Below are 22,150 nucleotides of genomic sequence, written 5' to 3'. Positions count from 1 at the left end.
TTCTTCTTCAGAGACAAGCTTGGAAGACACCGATAACCACCCTGGACAGTCACATGCTGGCTTCACAATGCAGCCTTGCCTAATGCCTGTGCTAACATATTACCTCGTAGGTAAATTTGAAAAGGTCTGAATAAACAAAACTTTATAACCTGAATAAACAAATGTTATAACCATCACCTTCTACTTACCTTGGAAAAGTTAACAAAAAAACCCACTACACAAATCCCTAGGATCTCTGACTGTATATCATGTCAACAAAGTTAGTTATGCTGCACAAATACAGTACAAAGGAGGCAGTCCATGAATCTTTTAATTCACTAATGCACTGTAACGTGTGAAACTGGAAGAGTCTCAGACCAATTTAACTTTTTCTTTTTTGGCAGCTGGCTGGTACAGGGATGGAACCCTGGACACCTTGGTGTTATTAGCACCATGCTCTAACCAACTGAGCTAATCGGCCAGCCCTCAAACCAATTTAGATGTCAGCAATTGCTGAGTACCCACCACTAGAGGTAGAATATAAATTTTCACACTGGTGAAATATATCTTAAAACTGTACACTATGTAGATCTGAAAAATCTTGGTACAAATTGGGCACTTTCATTAGCAATAATATAATCCCACAAACCAGCCTCTTATCAGACCTTGCAAATGAAGTGATGTGAGCACATCCTCCCAACCACGCTAGCTTGTTTCCCCCACATAAATCCTCTCACTATGTTCCTTACTTCCCAAATACAGGGCTTCTGGGTTGAATTATTGGAGAAACACTACTAGTGAGAACTTAAACTTTTCTGGATTCTATTTCTCTATCAATTCTTATGAGTAAGAATCAAGAGGTTTAAACAAAAACACAGCCAAAACTCGGAAGAGGCAGCCTCTAACCTTTCATTTTACAATTAGAGAACACTAAGATTAGAAGGGCGAAAGAGTTCACAGGAAGCAAGGCGGAATGGAATTTCTGACTCAAATAATATATCAGAGATTCATATTTCACTTATGCCTATATTCTTTACTATCATGGATATGAGATTTGGTCATCAAATTACAAATAGTCTCCTGCAATACACTAATAAATTCACAGTCAGAACTTCAATATGCATGAAATTTTGAAGGGATAATCTATAAGCATTGCATAATACATGCTACAAACTGAGAATAGATAAACATGAATGCAAAAACCTCCAAGCGAGAACTACTAGAGAAGGCACTCCTGAAAGTGACAGCCACAATTTAGGTGGCATCAAGCCGATGGAAGAAAGTTCTGCATACACAGTTAAACAGAAAGCTCTTCTGCTTGTTTTGTTTTTAATTGGAAAGTTATATTTTAACAATATATATTATGTTATACATTATATAACAATGTATATTATGTTTTGTTTTAATTGCAATGTTATTTTAATAACATTTCTACTATGATAATCCCATGTACTATGTGAGGGTACTTAAAAAAATTCATGGAAAAACAGAACTAAAAAATAATACAAATCTTTCCACAAACTTTTTGAAGTACCCTCGTACATATAGTGCATGAAATTATCACAGTAAAAACAACATATCATGGTTCTTTACATAAATTGGTAAGCAGGAATAACATTTATAAAATATTCTGAATAATATTTTGTTAAACAACTTGACATTTTAGGGAAATTGTACCCAAATAATTGAAATAAAGCCAATTTCTAGTTCACTTTGTCCTCTTTTTGGATTAGTTTTATTGAATGCCTAAGGACTGTTTTCATATTGGATGCTACAAACTCAATCAAGATCTCCAAACATTAAGATATACTCTGTCATGTAATTAAGCTTCTCATTTCTAGCTGTCACACCAAGTTATTTTTCTGTCTCAGACTTCAGACCAATTTTATGTCCTTCCCCATGAAAATCTGTTGCAACAAAGATACACTCATATGCAATAGCCAGCTGTACTGCTAACATCTTTTTTTTGTTTGCTTGTTTTTTACTAAACAAAACATGAATATATAAACGGCATCACATACTTGGCATTCTTATCTGCCATAGGTACAAAATTCTCTTTTTGGCTGCTACTTAGCAGATGTAAGGCACCATATGTTGTTGAATGTCAGAATTTCTAATGTTTATTTTCTCAAACTCAGACTTACTAAAGAAATGCTTACTAAACAGAATTTCTATTGTTTCAGACAAAGATGCCTTCACCTAGAAAGCAGAAAAGACTGACATCAAACTTATCAAAGAATCTACTGACAACTAAGCTACAAAAGAAACACGCTTAGCCTAAAGAGTTCTATTTTTATGATAAAGAAAATTTTATTAGAACATCAACATTAACTGAGTTGCTAGGAAACAAAAGAGCCTCCATCCACTCAAGTAACTTCTGTTCCAATCAGAGGTGTGAGGGCTTTATTTAGGCTGTACAGACACTGGACCCTTTACCTATTTTGGAAAAAAGAACACAGAAAGAAGTGTCTAAAGCCAGAAGCTTTAATGAGAGCATCTGAACAATTATCTCACTTAAGTGAGAAAACATGACTTGCCTATCAGCCTGTGATTCTAAAGGACTCTGGTCATCTGGCAGAAAGCTTCTCCTCAAACAGCAGTAACCCTGAAGACTGTAACCACAGCTCCAGGAAAGAACATCTAGTCATTCCTTTCAAATAATAGACTGGGAGAAGGAGGAATAACTTCCTCTCCTCTCTGGGAATACCAAGGGCAGTCCCCCTACTCATCAGTCCCTCAGGGTCTGCCTGAAAATTCCTAACATGGCCACATCAGTTCAGGGACAGAACCCTCCTGCTAAAAAGCAATAAAGGTGAGAACCCTTTCTCTTAATGTCAATTTCCTTTTCAAATAACCATAGATATATAAATTGTTAATTAGAGTTATTTCTTTCCTCTTACACATTTCTGGGGAAAAAAGTAACTAAATTTAAAATTAACAATAAAAAATATTTTAACTAATCAAGAATTTAGTAGCAAGAATATAAACGCTGGTGCTCATGAGAGGGAGAACTGTGCTATAACATGTTACTTAATACATCAGTAATATACAGTATTCCACGATCATAAGAGAAGTGGTTAGGCTCATCTGATTTCACCAAAAATAATTATGACATTTATTTTTTTCCAGATTCACTCTTTAATCAATTATATTGATTATATCTTTTAGAAATATATTTCCTTTCCTATTAAAACACAAAGGGCAAACACTTCACTTTTCATTCCTGGGTAAAAATCTCTATAGTGTACTGATGAACTTTTCTGGTGGGTCAGAAGTTAAAAACAGGGCTCAAAAGCCCTCGTCTTCAAAAATCCTGTAACTGGCCCTACTTTCTCACAAAAGCAGAGTGGTTAGTGGATGCAGAACAGGCAATCAGCATCCCAAGTCAGACATTTTACCCCAGCACTTGGGGGGTTAACAAGACAGTCTTCCAACTTTGCAGCTACATCTCACTTAAGTAGAAGAGAAGGCAGAGAAAGTTATCAGAAGACATATGCTGAGATAAAACAGAGTCCGTAAAGGCAGGAATTAATGATCAAAGCAAATTATTTGCATGGGCACTATTTCTGTTGCCTCAAGGAGACAGCCATGTGCTATGACCGCTGGGCTCAGCAAAGGTGTGTAATTTGGGATAAGGTTGCTATTTTCTGTGACCTCTGTACAGTGTAGTCAATTTATGTGATTTATTACAACCTTGCGTTTTAGACAGGAGTGACAACTGTGGAGGGACACTTGAATGCTGAGTGTGAAAAATGTAAAAATAATAGGAAAACAAACACAAATTGCAGGCTTGTTTTCTGTTTCTGTTTAGAAGGGATTTTGATCAAAATTTAATATAGGCCAAATGGGTACTTTATATTTTATATGTGAAACCAGCTGGGGCCCACAGTCATAGCCTGCATTGGGGGGCGGGGATAGGTGTGTGCGTCAGGGATAGAGGGAGGTATGAACTCAAACTAATAAGCAATCTCTCAAGTTAGATTTCAATGCTCTACAACAAACTAACATGGTCCCCGAATCTCACTAGTCTAAATATTCTGCATTAGTCTTACATTAATTGAAGGATCTCAAAGTGCATGTTAAAACCACTGTCTTGAGATATAGCCCCACTGGGTAGCTTACTTATGAAAGAGAAGAATAGATTTTTATTCCCCTATCCTTAAATCCCCACCTCCAATTGACCCATTTCCTCAGATCCTGGTTGAATGGGGCTTTGTGTTGGAGAATGGAATGCCAGCATCTGCACAGCCTAAGGCAGAAAGAGCCCAGGGATGGCCTCTCAACAGCAGCCTCTCCTAAGAAGTATAACAACCACTGCATACCCATCACACCCTTCACCTGAACAAAACATGGGAGAGATTCTCTCCAAAGATGGTAAAATGGGGCTTTACTGGGCTGGGGGAAAATGAATCAATATGATCCTCATATAGGCAATTTTGGCCCCCTTACAAAAGGAAGGAGTTAAAAAGAGGTACAGATTTTGTTCCCCAAGGCCATGCGCCGATCATGACACACCTGCCACTCACTGGGCTTAATTACTATACGCACTATCCACTTAACCCGCATTCCTACCAGTGGAACTACCTGTCCCGAACACTGAGGTAGAAAATAAGAGTTCTGGAGTCATAGCAGGCAATGGTTAAGGCCAAGGCTACAGGATGCCTCAGATGTGAATGATGTGACTAACAGGCTGTTATTTCCCAAAGCAGGACGCACTGTGAAGCCTTGTATACCTGCACATGACATACAAATCACGTGGCTAATCTCAAAAGCTCTGCAGAATGTGAAATGGTGAGATGATGAGCTTCAGACAGCACATGTTCACTGCCTTGCTGGGAACCTACTGCACTGTTCCACATACTTGGGACAATGGGACCCCTGCCCTCCTGGAGCTTACAATCTAACAGAGGGAGCAGACATTAAACAATAAACACAGCATGTAAATTATAAAGTAGGTTAGATAATAAATACTTTGGAAAAGCACAGGGGCAGGTTGCAAATAGCTTCCTAAAAACCTATATGCAAAACATTGGTGGAAAGTACTTTCTCCCGACAGGTGCTATATATCAGATTTTCTTTCTTTTTTTTTTTTTTAAAGATGACCAGTATGGGGATCTTAACTCTTGACTTGGTTTTGTCAGCACCACGCTCTCCCAAGTGAGCTAACCAGCCATCTCTATATAGGGATCCAAATCCGTGGCCTTGGTGTTATCAGCACCACACTCCCAAGTGAGCCACGGGTTTTTGACTCTCTTTCTCCCTAAAAGTTAAACTTCACAACTTTATTTCCAGGAACACACAAAGCCAACTGGAAAAGTGGGTTCTATTATACAGGGAGGAGCCTGTCACACAGAGTCTACTTTTGGCCAGAATCTAATGATAACTTTCTCTTAAAGACAGAAAGTAGAAAGGCTGGCAGGATGCAAGAGACACGTGATTAGCACGCAGGCAGGTCCAGGCACCCTCTATTTACCCTGCTGCCCTCTAATGAGGTGTGCCAGTGGTCTACAAAAGAGAACTGTTTGTGGTTCTTAGACCTCGGGGGCAGCCTTCTAAATCAAATAAAGATAGCCAAACACGAAAAACAGGCTAGGTCAGGTGGCGGGGAGTAAAAAGAAAAAAAGGGCTAAAGAATTCAATTACAGTAAGAAAAGAGCCATCCTTTCTGGCCTTCACATAATTTGTCACTGCCAAATCTTTTCAAATAAATATGCACTTAGGCAAAAGAAACCAGTCTCACAGGCTCCAACACAAACCACTTGTCTTTTACAATGGCTTTCCATATATATTTACCATGAAACTCATAGGAACTATTGAATTCTCACTTCATAGGAATCATATTTAAATTAGAACATAAGACTAACATTTCTAGGAAATCTAATGTTTAGTATTATACTTCCCACATAACACCCCCCTTACACTGCCTTTTCAACCTTTTAGTTATTCCTAATTTCTCATTTATATTCAGGCTCTTGCTTTCTAATACTTTCATGCACATTATCATGGGTTCTTTCTTGAATTCTGCTAAAAATCTTCATTTTTACTCTACCTTTCCATGTATAAAAAGAAAAAGAAAAAGCTGTTAAAAATCTCAATTGTCATCACATTACATGAAAGAGAAAAATCATTCTTCCTGTAGGAAAGACTTGCTTTTCTGTATACAATATCCAAACAAACTTACACGTGATGGCAATTATCAAGTGAAATTTTGTTTAGAACCAATTTTTATAAAATCTTTTTATCACTAATCTTGCAAGGTACTCTTATTCCACCTTTAAATAATCTTCTCTAAATAACTGAGATTTTTTTATGAGGACAAGTTAAATAATTTTTCCTTTTGAAATTAGCCTTCTTAAGGAAGTGCTTCTAACTAAAAAAAAAAACAAAATGTCAAGTTTAAAATATGTAATTTGGTGGAGAAAAACAGTTATGTATGTTTTCAACCTGCTAGGTTAAACTACAAGAAATACAATGGTTGACAAAATCACATACACATGTGCAGTCAAGGTTTTTGATTCGCCTGCAAAGAAAAATTAACTTTTGCTTTTGAACAGTAAAGGATATTATTTGAACACTATTTATAAATTATGGTATAATGTTTACTAAATAAGTTTCCCTTTTAGGCTTGGTGGAGATAAAAGGGCTTTTCTTCAGTTATCCTTAGTAAATTCCTTGACTTTTGCACAATATTCCCAATCCTATTGTTACCTAATGCAGAAAGGCAACTCTTACCACTTGCATTCTGCTTCATTACTCTCATTATCTCATTCACTTATGTTCAGATAAGCCAGTGTTAAAGAAGGCATAACACATTATTTATCAGAATCTATTCCAAAATACCCTGTGTTGCCAGTCAGTTTTACTCAATATGTAACCACTGTTGTTAGGCCCACCCATTTTAAACATAGCCTCCTGATCCTTCCTTAGTCCCTAGAGGGGAAAAAAAACATACAAGAAAAAAATGATTGAGATTTACTAGTAAGTTAAGCAGTATTTGACAAAGCTAGCAACAGCAAAATTGAGCAGAAGGCTTGTCTCTATGATACTGAACAGAAGAAAACCTTAAAGAGACAGTTGTGCATGAAGCTCCAGCATGGACTATCTCCAATAAGCTATAAGAGGTTTTGAATGAAGGTGGTTTCCACTTAAGGAAAGTATTCAGTGTATTTTTTCCCTTCATGAAGGCCAACCTATAGGCATCCATGCTACAAATGACACTGCCCATGGGGGAAGAGAAATCCCTTTACTTTTATACTAACTACAGGATTGGGTTTCAGCTTCAGCCAGTGTTCCTGGAGAGGAAACCAAGAGGTAGATACCGGGTTATAAAAACAATGGTTTCTTCTCTGCTGAGTTCTGTGGTCATTTTATTGCTCTCCACATTTTTCCATACATATCATATTAACATTAAATATACTTATATTAGACTTACCCTCTACTTTCCCATAATGATTATTTAGATATATAATACCAATTACAAGAATAAGAATACAAGAGATACTTAATCCAAAGGCAACTATAATGATAGTGGTTAAGGATGCTCACTAAACAGGTTCTCAGATATCATCTCCCTATTTCTACAACAACCCCCAAACCCACAAATGCAAATTTCTAGCTGTGTAATGACTGATCAAACTTTCATGCACCATATATCAATTCAGGTAAAGTTGCCAAGATGACTTCTGCCCAGAGCATCACAGCCCAATCCAAACCTAAGACGCTTTCTTTATAAAAAAGAAAAAAGATAAAAAAAAAAAAGTCATTAAACCATCTCTCATTAATACTGACCTTGTTGTTCACTGTCCGCTTCAGTTTTCGAAGAACCAGGTGCAACAGGAAGGGGCCGAGGTGGCCGGGGCTTTGGTGTGGGAGGTGAGATTTTTTTCCTTCCAATATATTCTACGTAAGTTCCCGGAAAGTCCCCCCTCTCCCCCGTGGTTTCATTATAGCCATTAAGCCAGCCAATTTCTTCAGGCCTGGCTTCCTGTCCATCACTGAATCCAAGCACTACTAAGGACCCTTTATTCACAGTCAATATGTCACCCAAGTGCAAGTCAATATCTTCTTCTCTTTCCTTTTTGTAATCATACAGCGCTCTGTACTGGTACCCCTCGGCGCTCATGATTGCAAATCTGTTACCATGCAATAGAAGAGTCTGGCTGTGCACTGCAGTCTAACTTTACGTTTTTATAAAGAGAGAATTCAGAGAGTGTGTTAAAACTCCTAATATGTGTCCAGCAGGGGACAAAAGACCACTCTCCAAAGGTTTAAGAGGAGAGGTGACTGGTTGTCCGGTTGTCCATCTGTCCTCCATCAATGGTGTAGCTGAAGACAGGGCCCCACTTCTTCCCACGTGCCGCAGTCCTCGCAATGGCTTCCTTTTCAGCAACTTGTCAACACTTTGACTCCAGGCTGAGTCTTACATCGAGGACCAATCCTTTCTGACACTCTTGTCACACTGCCCATCTGTCGTCTGATTTTACTGTTGCGCTCCACACGTGAGCTGCACCTACCAAAGGAAAAATAAAACTTATGAATGAACATCACACTTTGCCATCTGTGTGAATCTCAATTTCTACTTCCATTCAACAAGTCCTTAATCAATTTGGCAGATGTACACAGGCCAGTGTGCTTTTGCTTGACACATTATACACAACAAAGATTACTAAGACAGTCCCTGCCTTCTAAGAACACTAGGTGGGGGCGGGAGGAGTGTTGGCACGAGGCAATGTCTCAGAGATAAGATTGGTACATAAGGAATCACAACACTAGGTAAATGCCATAAGAGGCAGAAACTAAATACTACGGGGTTCTAAAGAGGGAAAGACCATATCTACTGCAGGAATATGACAAGAGAATGGAATGTGTGGCATGATCCTAGGTAGGGAAGTGACTAAGCAAATGTCACATTCTGGGAAGAGCTAGAACAGGCAGTCCGACCCATCTGAAGCCAGAGGGAGCAGTGAGTTCCGTGTTAGAAAGATAGGCAGGTGCCGTATGACATCGCACATGCCTGTGATTGTAATTCAGTCCACAACGGAGAGCACTGAAAGGGCTTGGAGAAAGGGGAGCAACCGGATCAGAACGGCACTTGAGGAATCTCAGTCTAACCATGGTGCGTGGGAGAGATTGGCAGAGGGAGAGAACAGAGGTGAGGAAAGCTGAGAAAGGTGCCTTGCAGCGGTCTGGGCAAGTGGCCACCAGGCACAAACCAATGTGCCAGCAGCAGGAGTGGAAAGGGGAGGAATGAAGTAAGAGACATTGCAGAGAGACAATGAGTGGGATGTGGTCTATGCTTAAATGCAGGGCGAGAAAGAGAAAGAGGAGCCAAGGGTGCCTGATCCTGAACTAATGAGAATAATTTTTTGTACCAATATCAGGCAAAGGGAAGCCAGGAGACCAGATACTGGGTATCCACATGCAAGAGAGCCAGTAGCTGGCTGCAACCTGCTCTGTGATTCAGGAGAGGAACACACTAGAGACTTGCTAATGAGCCACAAACAAGGCAAGCTGAACTCAATGGAATAGAGGAGCTCACGAGGAAAAAAAAATTAAGTTAAAAAAATGATCCAAGGACAAAACGTTGAGGTTCAATGAATCCAACTGAGAATAGAAAGTCAAGGTTTAAAGACAATGCATTCTCCTGGAAACGGGATAAAAGGGTTCAGGAAAGAAAAGTTGATCCCTAAGACCAAATCTTGCAGTGGCTTGCAGATGAGGGGGACTGAGTCAAGGCTAGATAATTTGGGGCTCTGCCTGACGTACAATCATCACTGACTTTTGAGGAAGCAGATTCCAGTCCAGTAGTGAGGATACTAATTAGACCTTAAGCAGTTAAGAAATCAGAGAGGAAGAAGAAATGGTTGCCACAGATTACTTTATAAAGATAGCTTAGTGGAGGAGGAAATGGGTAATGAAAGTGTTTTCCTTTTTCTTTTTTATTTTTAAACATGATAGAGGCAGAAGAATTAAAGCATCAAAGACTATCTAAGTTAGAGAGTTAGTAACTCAGAGTGGATGTCTGATAAGACAGTGTGCAAACATATACACTTTGCAGTCCATTCATTTCTCAGTGTTATCTTTTGAGTAAAAGCAACCTAAAGGTTTCAGTTAAGCTGGCTGCACAATAAAGCAATAAAAATAAAAGTCACATGATTTCAGTGTGCTATATCAAAGAGAGCTTTTATATGTTCTGAAGAATGGAACACTTTAGAAGTTTAATATTATAGGCACTCTTCAGTGTAGGCATCTTAAGCAAAATCTAATCATAGATTAATTGTTATGTTGGCATTCAGAAGTGTAAAATATTCAACTTTACATGGTTAAAGCCGCTTAGCTGTAATACAATAACACTCTTAGGAGAGTTACATATTAAAAGAAGCAAAAACAAACACTGGAAGTCTTTGTGTAGCAAGAATATTAATTTGGGATAGTGCTCTACTTTGCATTTCAGTTGTCAGAGAAAAAATTAAATCAATAGCAGAGTATGTGAGAAAAATGAGCTGTATTATTTGTTTGAAGAAAGCCTCTCCTTTTGAAAGTGCGAGAATCAAATTAAATGTTCACTGCAGAAATTCACACAAAAATGTAGAACCAGCAAATCTCATTTTTAGTACTAATGTACTCTGTACAAAAGAGATACAGAACTCTAAAGAGCATGAAAATTTACATATCTCTAAATGCTTAGAAAATCAGGCAATATGCCTAAGAATAATTTAATTCTTCCAAGTCTGTCTCGAAATTTTTGTTGGCTTTTCCTGACAATGTATGTCTTTTTGAGAAAAAAAAAATCCTCAACCAGTAGGCTGGGTACATCTTTATGCCAGCTGCTCCTTAGCACTTCCACTATTTCAACCACCCAGTGGGCCAGTTTGGTGAAATTCTTAAGAGAATGGGAAGTATGATGCTCTCTCTCTCTTTCCCTTCCCCAATCCCCTAACAAACATCAAGCAAGCTCCTGCTCACAGCATACCTAAGTAGCTATGCACATTCCTTACCTAGCGGGGGACATTGTTCTAAGAAAAGACCCCACATCTTGTCAGGGTCTTACAAACCTGAAAACTGTGCCTGAGTCTACCTAAGGCTAAATCTGTGCAAAGGGAAAAACAAACTTGAGGAACCTGATGACTTTAAAGAGGCTAGACTCCAGAGAAGCAATCCCCAACCAAACTGTTAGAGAACTAGAGGTCCCTACAAATTCTCTCTCCTTTGCCACCTGTAAGAAGAACTTTATTTCCTATATAAGAAGAACCCTATGCAAAACTTTGGGTGCTCGTCTGATAAAAAGAACCCCAAATCTTCTATGACTCTGGGATTGTAAGTAGAACACAGCATTCCTGTCTTCTGAGACTCCATAATCAAGGCCAGGAAGACAGATGCAGACAGAACAGGTTAAACAATTCAAGGTCAGCCATGATTCAGTGTCAAGTAAGTGGTTTGAGAGCAATACTGTAAAAGAAGAGGGAGAGCAGACAAGCCACGTGGGTGGGGACTGAATTGTGTGTGGCAAAGTTCAAAAAGACCTAAGCCAGGCAGTGGAGGCAGACATCTCTACCCTACTGTACACTGTACACATTCTCCTGACTGCTACACCCACTTTAATGTCAGTCATTGTCATCGTCATCACCATCTGATACTTCTTGAGAGTTATATGCGTATTATCTCATTCAATCTTCAAGAAACCATATAAAGTAGGTACTATCAATATTCTCACTTTACATATAAGGAAAACAAGGGTCAGAAAGTTTAGTATCTTGGCCATATAACACTCAGCAATTGAGAGGTGGAACCAGAATTCAGATCCAGGCAGTCGGGCTCCAGAGCACCCACTTTTAACACCACTAGAACCTACTGCCTCAACTCCACTTGCTTTGATACCCCATATATCAGAGGTGTCAACAATGCATATTCATTGCCTGTGCAAGCTGATCTCTCAGATTAACCCTGAATGTTTGCCTTTTACTCTGTGGGACAGCATCCTTACTGATAGTGTATGTGGTTCTTTCACATACCTCCACAAAAAGAAGCCATTATAACTTGGCAGCAGATCCATCAAGCCCAAGACCCACCATGTCAACTATGCAAATTTTCTTCCAAAGAGACTTCATTAAAATGCATCCTTGCCAAAGAAGTCCATAAACTAGTGAATAAAAGAATACTGGGCACACCACTTCTGGAAGCCTGCCCATTTCTGGAATCCTGCCCATTTCTGCTCTGTGGGCTTAACTTCTGCCACCTGTATCCCTTTTGGCATCTCTGCCCCTTATCACTATCCCGGGCTCCTCACTGCACAATTCTTGACAACTTAGCTCCTCCTTAGGGGGATATATATTCACAGTCCACGGGCTGTCACATCTAGAGGCCTGGCAAGTTATCTTTTCTCTCACTCTCAAATTCTCCCCAGGACTGCAGAAGACCCAGTAGCCTGACATATTTGGCAGCATGTGTGTGATCCTTCCGAGATCAATTCAGAGCCAAAACTATCCAAATTGACAGGATATGTCTTTCCCAGATTCAGAAGACTATGCCTCCATTCTCTATGGCTACATACACCTGTCCGTTGAACTATTTCCACCCAGATGCAACTTGATTATTCACATAATAAAGTTTTTAATATGTGAATATTCATCATCTACAATTTAATATTTTCAAATAACCAAGGCAGTTTTATGACATACACTCCAACTTAGAGCATGCATAAGTTACTGTAACAAAAGGTATAAAGGAATCCAATGGTCAAATAACAAATTAACTTACTCTTATATAACATCATATGGGACAATTCAAAATTACCTTATAGGGAATTATTTTGTTCCAGCCTTTCAACCCTTTTAATGACTGCCTGCAATCCCATTAATTAGAACTATATTTTCTGTCTCTGTGAAGATACTGAGTGATTCTCATTACGTTCCTCAAAATAAAATTGTTTCTGATGCTCTACAAATAGCAATCCATGACTGCTTAATGTACAACTGCTTAAAGCAGACTTTTAATTTAACCCTCTAACCTGCGGGAATTTCGGCAAAGAACCAAACAAAATTCTTTGAAATGCCCTCTTACTTTGTGGACTTACTCCATTCCCCTTTCACAAAGGACAAGGATTTGGAAGACTTGCTGGGGAGTCAGGAATAAAGATATTTTTAAATCACATTAAATAAATCAAGAATATATCCTAGTCATGTGTTTGGCACTGGGTGGGAGCATAAAATGGATCTTCAAACAAAGCAGGGAGGGTATGAAGGGGTTCCTAGGCCTGCAGCCCACTCCTCTACATTCCATCTTTCCACCCTCAGTGTGCTAGCTCAGAGCAAGCTCCCCACCTAAATGGATGCAGTCTCTAAAAATACATATATATCATTATTTAAAAGTCTTTCATACCTTTCAATTTTTAGTATACTAGAAATCATGAAAATCAAACTGAACAGAGTTAAAATATCCTAGTGTCTTAGTCCGTTTTGTTGCTATAACAGAATACCTGACTCTGGGTAACTTGTAGAAAATAGAAGTTTATTTGGCTCACAGTTCTGGAAGCTGAGAAGTCCAAGAGCATGGTGCAGGCATATAGTGAAGGCCTTCACGCTGCATCATCCTTAGTAGAAGGCAGAAGGTCAAGACAGTGCGAAAGCAAGAGAGGGCCAAACTCGCTTTTATAATCCCACTCTCTTGTTAACTAACCTACTCCCATGATAATGACATTAATCTATTCATGAGAGTAGAGTCCTCGTGACCTAATCACTTCTTATTAAGCTCCACCTCCCAACACTGTTGCACTGGGGGATAAGTTTCCAACACATGAACTCTGGGGGACACGTTCAAACCATAGCACCCAGTAAAGATAAGGAATTACCTTTAAATTAAAAGAATGGGCTCAGGGTGAATTGTATGATACGTGAATTTTATCTCAATTAAGATAAAACGAAAATGATAGGCTCAGGTTACGCCCAAAGTCGCAGATATCAAATATCTCAATTAATTTCAAACCAATCAACCAACCACACACGCTGGGTGTGTGGTGTGGCAAGAAGGGTATGTAGGCTCCAATTCCTTCCCTCAAGCCCTTCAGGTGTTGGGGGAGAAGGGCAAATGGCACAAGACCAGCTGAAACAACAGGAGACAGGGATCCTCAGAAAGCAGTCAACGTGATGGGGTGGCATCTTAGCACTGCAGGAGGGGCAAAGCAAAGAGCACTCGGCCCTGAGGTCCCCGAGGTGCTCTGTGGTCACCACGAGGAGGCTGGGAGAAAGGGTGATGCGGCTTCCAGGACCTAAGGAACAGATCCTATCACCTGGAAAAGGCCATGAGGCTGATCATCGAGTTCTCTGCATCATCACAGTGGACAGGACCTGAGGAGGTAGCCATACGGAAGGAGGGGACTGAAGGAGATGATCTAAAGTCCTGCTTCTTCTAAACAATGCTGTTCTGCAAAATTCTTGGCAAGAAGGTTAGTATGAGCACTGAGCTGCCCCATCGGTGCCTAGATATTTAACCTTGGGCAAATTACTTAAACCTCTCTGTGGCACAGTTTTAACACCTGTGAAAGACATAAGCAAACCTACACCTCATAGAGTCATTATGAGGATTAATGGAAATTACCCACATAAAGCACCTGCTTGATAATAAGAGCCAAATATAATTAACACCAACGTGGTGCTTCCTATGTGTCAGGCACAGTTCTTAGAGTTTTACATATACTACTCATTTATTCTGTACAACCACTGTGGGTACCATTAACCCCGTTTTACAGAGGAGAAAACAAGCAGAGAAAGTTAAATAACTTGCCTTAAGTTCATAGCTAGTAAATTGCAGCGATGGTGCTATTATTATTATGAGAGTACTTCAAAAAGTTTATGGAAAATGAAATTAAAAGATGAGAATCTTTCCATGAACTTTTTGAAGAACCGTCGTATTATTACTATTAGTATTGAATGTCACTTACTTCCAGTTATCTGAATCATGTTTAAAACAGGAGCAGATATTTGCCAGGAATTTTCTTTTGCCCTACTTCTAAATGCTGCAAACAGTTCTGAATGCATCCTGAAGCAGCTAAAATAAAACTCTCTGCTTCCTTAATTCCTTTTCCATGTAAATAGACAGACAAATGACAAAGCTTTCAGGTGAACTTTGCTCATCTAGTTCTCGCCCTACCTGAGGAAGAGGATGGCTCTGCAGCGGTCAGGGCAAAGGACACCTGGGAGGGGCGTTGTGGGGGGGGGGGTGCTGGTGGGCAGGGGATGGGACTTAGGGGACTATACTCCTCTCCACTCTCCAACAGGGTTTCCTGGCTGCTCCTTGGGCTGCCCTCAAAAAAAAAAAAAAAAAAAAAGAAAAGAAAAGAAAAAATGACAGCACTAATGCACCCTTCCAGGGACTGTGCAGCTGTGTCCTCATGGTACAGCCCCATACATGGAGCTGAGCCCAGGCTTGGGACCACTAGGACATCCAGAGATGAAGGCAAGGGATAAGACAGGGCCAGCTCAGGCACCTTGGCTTTATTAACTCACGGACGCCTACTGGTGGAGAGTCGTCACACTTTGGCCTGACTCCTGTGACTTCAGTACTCTCTGGGGTGATCATTAACCTAAAAACTACTTTGACAACAGGTGCCTGTGGGTAGGTATTTGATTTTACTTTAAGGAAAACAATGCTGGCAGAATAAAATCTTCAAAGACATTCTTATGTCAGACTTTTTTTTCTCCACCAGTAATAGCTGAACTACACTCACTCTACCCTTTCCAAAAAAAAAAAAAAAAAAAAAAACCTAACAAAAGCCAAACACGCAAGTTTATGAGTAATTACATAGTCTATTTTTCAGCTCATTTGATTTAATGCACATGAAATGGCCTTTAATTGCATCTCTTTCAGGCAAGTAATTCTAATAAGAGTATTGACAGATCACGGCAAGTAATCACATTAGTGTGTTGGTGGAAGAGGAATGGGAAAAAAAAATCGGTAAATACGAATGCTTTAAAAATGAGTTACAACCTACGTTTTTGATAAGAAGCTGTGATATAATTCATATTACACCCTCTAAAATAAAAACTAAATTGATAATCCCTCTTTCACAGGTAAGTGACTTTCTAGTTTTCCAGGGCCTCCCCTGTGCACTGCAAGAGGGAAGTCTAACACACATGTTCTAAGACTTAAGCATTTTCCATTTTGTTCTGCATTGTGTATGCCTTAAGTGAGAGAATTAAAAGAAAAAAACCCAAACGCAAACATTATCTCAGCCTGCTATATTCTACTTGACCATAAAATCATTTTTTCAGTCTGCTCATTCACCATCTCTTTTATTCAATAAAACAAATTTTGCAAATCACAAAATGCAAACGCAATAAAAGCTGAACTAGAATTGTCCCTGGTTTTAATGACCATGTGGACAAGCTTTGAGTGTGGATGCCTTTTTACAATACTCCCCTGAACTATCTAAGAAGAAAGGAAATTTCAATCAATATACTAACTAAAAAGTTACATGGCATTCAAGGAAAAATTTAATTAAAGGGATAGCCAACGCTTTTAACAGTACAAAATTTGGGTAACTTCAGTAGATTTGCATTTAAGATTCAAAGCCCTTCAAAAATCAGATTAGGTGTAATCAACATTTCTAGAAGATAAACACATATCACCATCATCACTGTCAACAACCAAAGTATGAACTTATTGTACCACTTCTGTTTCTCAAAATGAACTTCACGCTGTGGGGATGTCTTGGGCATTCAAATTCAAGAAATAGCTAAAGAAAAACAATATATTTAATCAGTGAGAAGTGAAATGCTTCTTTACACTGACTACATAGCAACAAAGTTGTGAAAAGACACAGTGATATTATCATTTTTAAAAAGCAGGTAAAAGGGTGGGCCGGTGGCTCACTTGGGAGAGTGAGGTGCTCATAACACCAAGGCCAAGGGTGGTGTTATGAGCACCTCATCCCTATAGAGGGATGACCGGTTAGCTCACTTTGGAGAGCGTGGTGCTGACAACAGCAAGTCAAGGGTTAAGATCCCCTTAGAGGTCATCTTCTAAAAAAAATAAAATAAAATAAAATAAATAAATAAAAAGCAGATAAAACAGCAGATAGTAGCGTATACATTTCAGGGTTCTGTTATGCAACTATGAACAGGTCCCACATCAAGATGAAAGTTAAAAGTAAATGCACACTACACTTTAAAAGCCAGTATCACATACATAAAACTTTCTTCCAATCATAAAAATCTATACTTTCTATGGAATAGGTACTACGACCCTTTAGAACAGTTACCTTACCTGCAACTGGCTTAAAAAGCTAGATGCTAGCAGTGACATTATCCAGCACCTCTCCCACCAGCCTTTCCAATTCAAACCTTGACTCTGAAACAGCATACAACATACCTTCCCAAACTTTAGAGGTACAAAAAAAAGAAAAAAATCACGCAGGGTATTTTTTTTTTGTAATGAGCAAAACACTTACTTCCTAGAGTTTAAGCAACTTTTGTACCTAAGGAAACTATCATCTGCTTGCTTTTAAATGGTTTATTCCAAGAACAGGTAATCTGTCAAAAAGTTATAGCTAGTGAAGTGTACTTTTTCTTTCTTTCTTTCTTTTTGATAAAATATCCTTGTGGTCTTCCTCTATGCAGAAGTCACCGAATTCCTAATGTGAAGATCTATTACTCTGACAGCCTGTGTCAGAATTAAACCTGTCCGCCTACTCCAAACTTTCCTAGCTAATACCTAACCATCTTTAAGGTTGCCAAAATGTAACACAAGCTAATGAAATATTAAAATATAATTCCATATAAAGCCTTGGTCAATACGCTTTGTGAATATCGCGCCTAACAACTAAAACTTGAACCTCATCACACTGAAATGACAATCTTACGCTGCATTCAAAACCCGGAACTGCTTTATCCATTCGTAGTTCGCACTGACAAAAAGGAAAAGAACAGAGAAAAAAAAAAAAAAATCCTGAAGTCAGGAAACCCTCAAATAACGAGTGAACTCGCACGCGGACAGCAACAGCACTGCAGCTCCGCCGGGGATTAACAGTGGAAGTGAGACCTTTATTACCGGCGCCCCCCGAGAAGCAGAATCTCCCCCCACACACACACATTCTACATTCAACATGTAACAGCCATTCCGCTCCCACCCTTGCATTTCATGCTCGAATTCTGGTTACCAAAGTACATTTCTGTGCAGGGGGCCTGGCCCAAGCTTTTCTGTTCTCTTTGTCTTGTGATCTGCGGGGCAGCTTCTGCTCTTGGGAAGTGAGTGGCAGAGCTGTGGTTTCCAGACAATTCCCCACGATATTGCAGCTCCGGCTTGCACGCTCCCTTGCTCTCCCCAGCCGGCTCCATATTGCTGGGCAGGTCCTCCAGTCTCGCCCCGAGTTCCAAAAGGCTGGATTTCCAGGAGCTTCCGAGACTCCACTCAGTATGCCTCCAACAACCTGCCTGAGCTTGGCCGGCTCCTAGAGCCTCGTTGGGGCCCCAGCGACCAACCGCCCCGAGGAGCACTTCCCCCACCCCGGAAGAGGAGGGCGGCAAACTTGGAGGGCGGAGGCTGGGGGCGAGCTCCGGGGACCCCCGCCGCCCCGCCCGCCCCGGGGAACGGCCCGGGCAGCGACCCTGGCAGCAGCTGGAGGGCCGCGGGCCAAGGGAGCGCTCCTTCCTGCTAACGCAAAGGCAGCGGCGGGTCAGGGCGCTCTCCTCCGGCGAAGGGCTCCGGAAACCTGCAGCCAGGCGACAGCAGGGACCCTCGAAAGTGTGCGGTAACGGAGGGTGGGGGCAACCCGAGCTCGCCGGCAACTCCGGGCGCGAATGCGTCCAGCGGCGTGCAGAACCGGCTCGGAAATGGAGCGCAGAGGTGGCCGGGAGCACGCACGTCGTTGGCCGCGAGCGGGGCAATGCCGCCTGGCGCACAGGGGGTGCCGGCGGCGGGGAGGGCCGGCGGCCGGCCGCTTCCCCGGCTCCGCTCTGCAGAAGGAGAAGCGACTGCTGGTGACAGGAAGAGAGCGGCAGCCGCGCACGTATGCACCGCCTCCCCCTCCCGAGCACACACACCCGGACCCGCCGCCGCTGCCTACCTCCCCCGCCGGCCGGCTTCCTTCCTCTGCGGGACCCGCGCTGCAGCGACGGCCTCCTGAGCGCACGATTCCGACGCGCCTCCCACCCGGCTCGACCCGCCAGCCGTTCCCGATCCGTGCTCGCCGGCTCCGACCCGCTCGCCCGCCGCCCTCGCCGCAGCTACCGCTTCCTCCAACTCCGCTCCAGCTGCTCACGACTCCTCTCCGTGCGCCCGCAGCTCCAGCGCCCGGCGCCGGCCCCGCCTCCGGTTCGGCCCCGCGCTCCCCGCCCCCGAGCCCGCGCCAACCAGCGTCCGTGTGCCCGCCCCTCTTCGCCCGCGCCGCGCCCTCCGCCGCTGCCACTCACGGCGCCGGCCTGAGGGCTGGCGGCCGGGGGTGGGGGAACGGAGCTGCGGCCCTTCGGACCCTTCCTGCCGCCGCCCTCGCCTTCCGCCCCCAGCCGCGGGGATGCCCTGGGCCGCAGGGTCGCGCGCGCCTCCGCTGCGGAGTGCTCTGGCTCTGCGCGCCCCGGACTGGCCCGGCCGCTGGTTGTCTCCGAGACCAGGGGTGGAGGGGTGGGGGAGGCCTGGGACAAGTTCAGACCTCCCTGGAGGCTTGCTGCGTCTGTAATCCGAGTGTCTGGCAACCAACCCCATCCGCTTTCGAGCCCCCAGCGCCCCGGCAGAGTGGCTGGGGTGGACTCGGATTCCGGAGCTCACCAAAGCCGGAAGGCCCTACCATTCCTGGCCTCGACAGCACAGCCTCCCCAGTGGGCGGAAAAACCGCGCCACCCCGCGTGGCGCTCCAGGGGTGAAGGCGGGGTGAAAGGGTGAACCGGAGGGACGAGCGCCTGCTGCCTGCCGCGAACTCCAGGAGCCTGGCACCGCCGCCCCCGGGACGGGAGCCAGGCGGGTCCGCGAGCAGGGAAGAGGGTTTTATGAGAAGGGTGTACGCTGGCTGATCCCTAACATCCTGAGATGACAGAGTAAATGGAGGTCGCTCAGGCAGACCCTAGCCCCTGGTTGCTCGTGGGATTGGGTGGGGAAGCGTAGGTTAATTATATTATCTCTTAAATGTGTTAGTTTTCAAATACAGATTCTTCATATAATACTCATTACTTAAGTTGCTCGAGAAAAATGTGGTGTTTGTTCAAACCTTCCACTGACGGAAGGCCAGCACCTTGTGTTCCGCTCTTTCCCATTAAAACATGTAAGAGTGCTTTTTAAAAGCTCTTCCCAGATGCCCCTTTCTGTAGCCTAGAGACCTGCACCGGCCCACTCTGCTTGCCTTAAAACTTTTTACAGCTCTTTCCAAATTTCATAACAAGAATATTAGTTTTTAAAAAAATTTAAAAAAAATTTTTTTAAACCAAGCTCTTGGACTTTTGTCAGACTTTGTATTTGGTGGTTTAATTCCTGTGGGCATTGGAAGTAGAGGGAAGAACATCCTGAAATTCGTTGACTATCCTTAGAAAATATAATCATTCCAAAAGGTGACTCACATTGTAACGGAAAAGTAAGTTCCACTTTAGGAGATTCAGGCACCGATGTTTCTATTATCCCAAGATCTTTCTTGAAGCGGAGACACAAAAGCAGGCAGATGCTCAAATCATGTTTAGGAATCCACTTTACCTAAAAGTAGGTATTAAATTTACCAAGGTGCATCCTTTACACCTACTGTGTGAAATGAAGGGCCTGATGCATTGTCTGAGCTTTACAAATGGAATGATGTGTCTCACATTGTGGTAGAATTGCTTTGATCCAATCCAATAAACTGAAATGAAACTGCTGTGAGACATTCACAGTATTTCCTTTAGGTTCAGCTGTGAAGAAACTCTGAAAATGAAAACCTTACCAGTCATCTCCTCCTTTTGTGTATGATGGGTTCCTGAAAAGACATTTATGGCTCTGCTGCAGTGTGGTTCTTTTCACCCCCAAACCTAAAAACGGCATGAAATCCCTAATTGCACTTCCTCTTTTAGACACACTCTTCAGAAATTTATTTTCAGCATGTTTGTATTTTCTTTAATTTTTCCATCATATTCGAACACATAGTACAAAGAGTGTCCCATAGAAGGAAAATAAGGCTTTTTCCATATACCGAGTAATTTCAGTCTTTGTTTCATTTGTATTAAATTGATGATAACTTTCCCCCATATCACTAGTATTAGCACTTTTATTTTCATTTTTCATTAATTTCTATGAAATAAAAGCAAAAGGCAACAAAACAGCAATATTCAGGCTGGCTGATTACTTGGTCTAGAGCACAGTGTTGACAACACCAAGGTCAGGGGTTCAGATTCCCGGACCAGCAAGCTGCCAAAAATACCCCCCAAACCAAAAAATCAGCAATACTCCAACTTTTTAAAGGAAGTAACCTTTTTCTTTAACAAAACCTTATCTGGAATCCCAAAATATAACTGTTATAAGGTTAGAAGCCATGTGGCCAGGGCAAGAGGCCCATTGCCCCACCTCTCTTGTTTTTTTCCCTCCAGAGCCTCTAGGTCCTTGGACCAACAATATCAGCAGTCTCTGGAAATTTGTTGGAAATGCAAATTGCCTGTCCTCACTGAATCAGAAATGTTGGGGTGGAGCCCAGAAATCTGTGTTTTAATAAGTCCTCCAAGTGGTCTTTTGAGAACCATTGCTGTAGGGCTTCTGGTAACACTGACTGAAAACCACTGCAATAAAATACTCACATAAGCTCACAAACACGACAGTTCAATCAGTAATGCCAAACTGTTGGCTGGCAAGTTGTGCCACCACCAAGGACCTCAAAATGTCACAGGATGCACAGCTTCCAACAGGGATACAAGGGTATCATATATAACACATGACAGCAAAGGTGGTTTGAAAGTCAGACAGGAAGTCAAGGACCCCCAATACCAATTGGGAAAAAAGCTTTGAGTGGCCACAGCAAGCTGAGAAAGTATCCTCCCCAAGGAGGACTGGTAGGATACTCTCATTTGCCATCATCACTCCAGCTACTGTAATAGTGCGAGTGCTAGAATAAGCTTGAACTAGACTTAGAACCTTAGTATATACTTTAGTGTTCAAAACCAAAACAAAATAAATACAACTGCCTTAGAGCCTTACTTCTCAAAGAGAGACCCACAGACCAGCAGCACTGGCACTG

General features: G+C 42.0%; 1 protein-coding gene across 1 annotated transcript in view; it reads right to left on the bottom strand.

Annotated features, from left to right (window-relative positions):
- The window catches only part of PIK3R1 (phosphoinositide-3-kinase regulatory subunit 1), an 83,942-nt gene extending 64,818 nt beyond the window's left edge, over nucleotides 1–19,124 (bottom strand). Inside the window, exons 1-2 of the mRNA XM_063088217.1 lie at nucleotides 19,037–19,124; nucleotides 7,768–8,488 (exon numbers count right to left, since the gene is read on the bottom strand). Of these exons, the coding sequence (XP_062944287.1) occupies nucleotides 7,768–8,101 (334 nt within the window). The 5' untranslated portion in view covers nucleotides 8,102–8,488; nucleotides 19,037–19,124. The remainder of the gene's footprint in view (nucleotides 1–7,767; nucleotides 8,489–19,036) is intronic.
- Nucleotides 19,125–22,150: the final 3,026 nt, after the last annotated feature.

Source organism: Cynocephalus volans, chromosome 2, assembly GCF_027409185.1.
Source record: "Cynocephalus volans isolate mCynVol1 chromosome 2, mCynVol1.pri, whole genome shotgun sequence".
Classification (NCBI taxonomy): Eukaryota; Metazoa; Chordata; class Mammalia; order Dermoptera; family Cynocephalidae; genus Cynocephalus; species Cynocephalus volans.
This window is presented reverse-complemented; position numbering and strand designations above follow the sequence as displayed.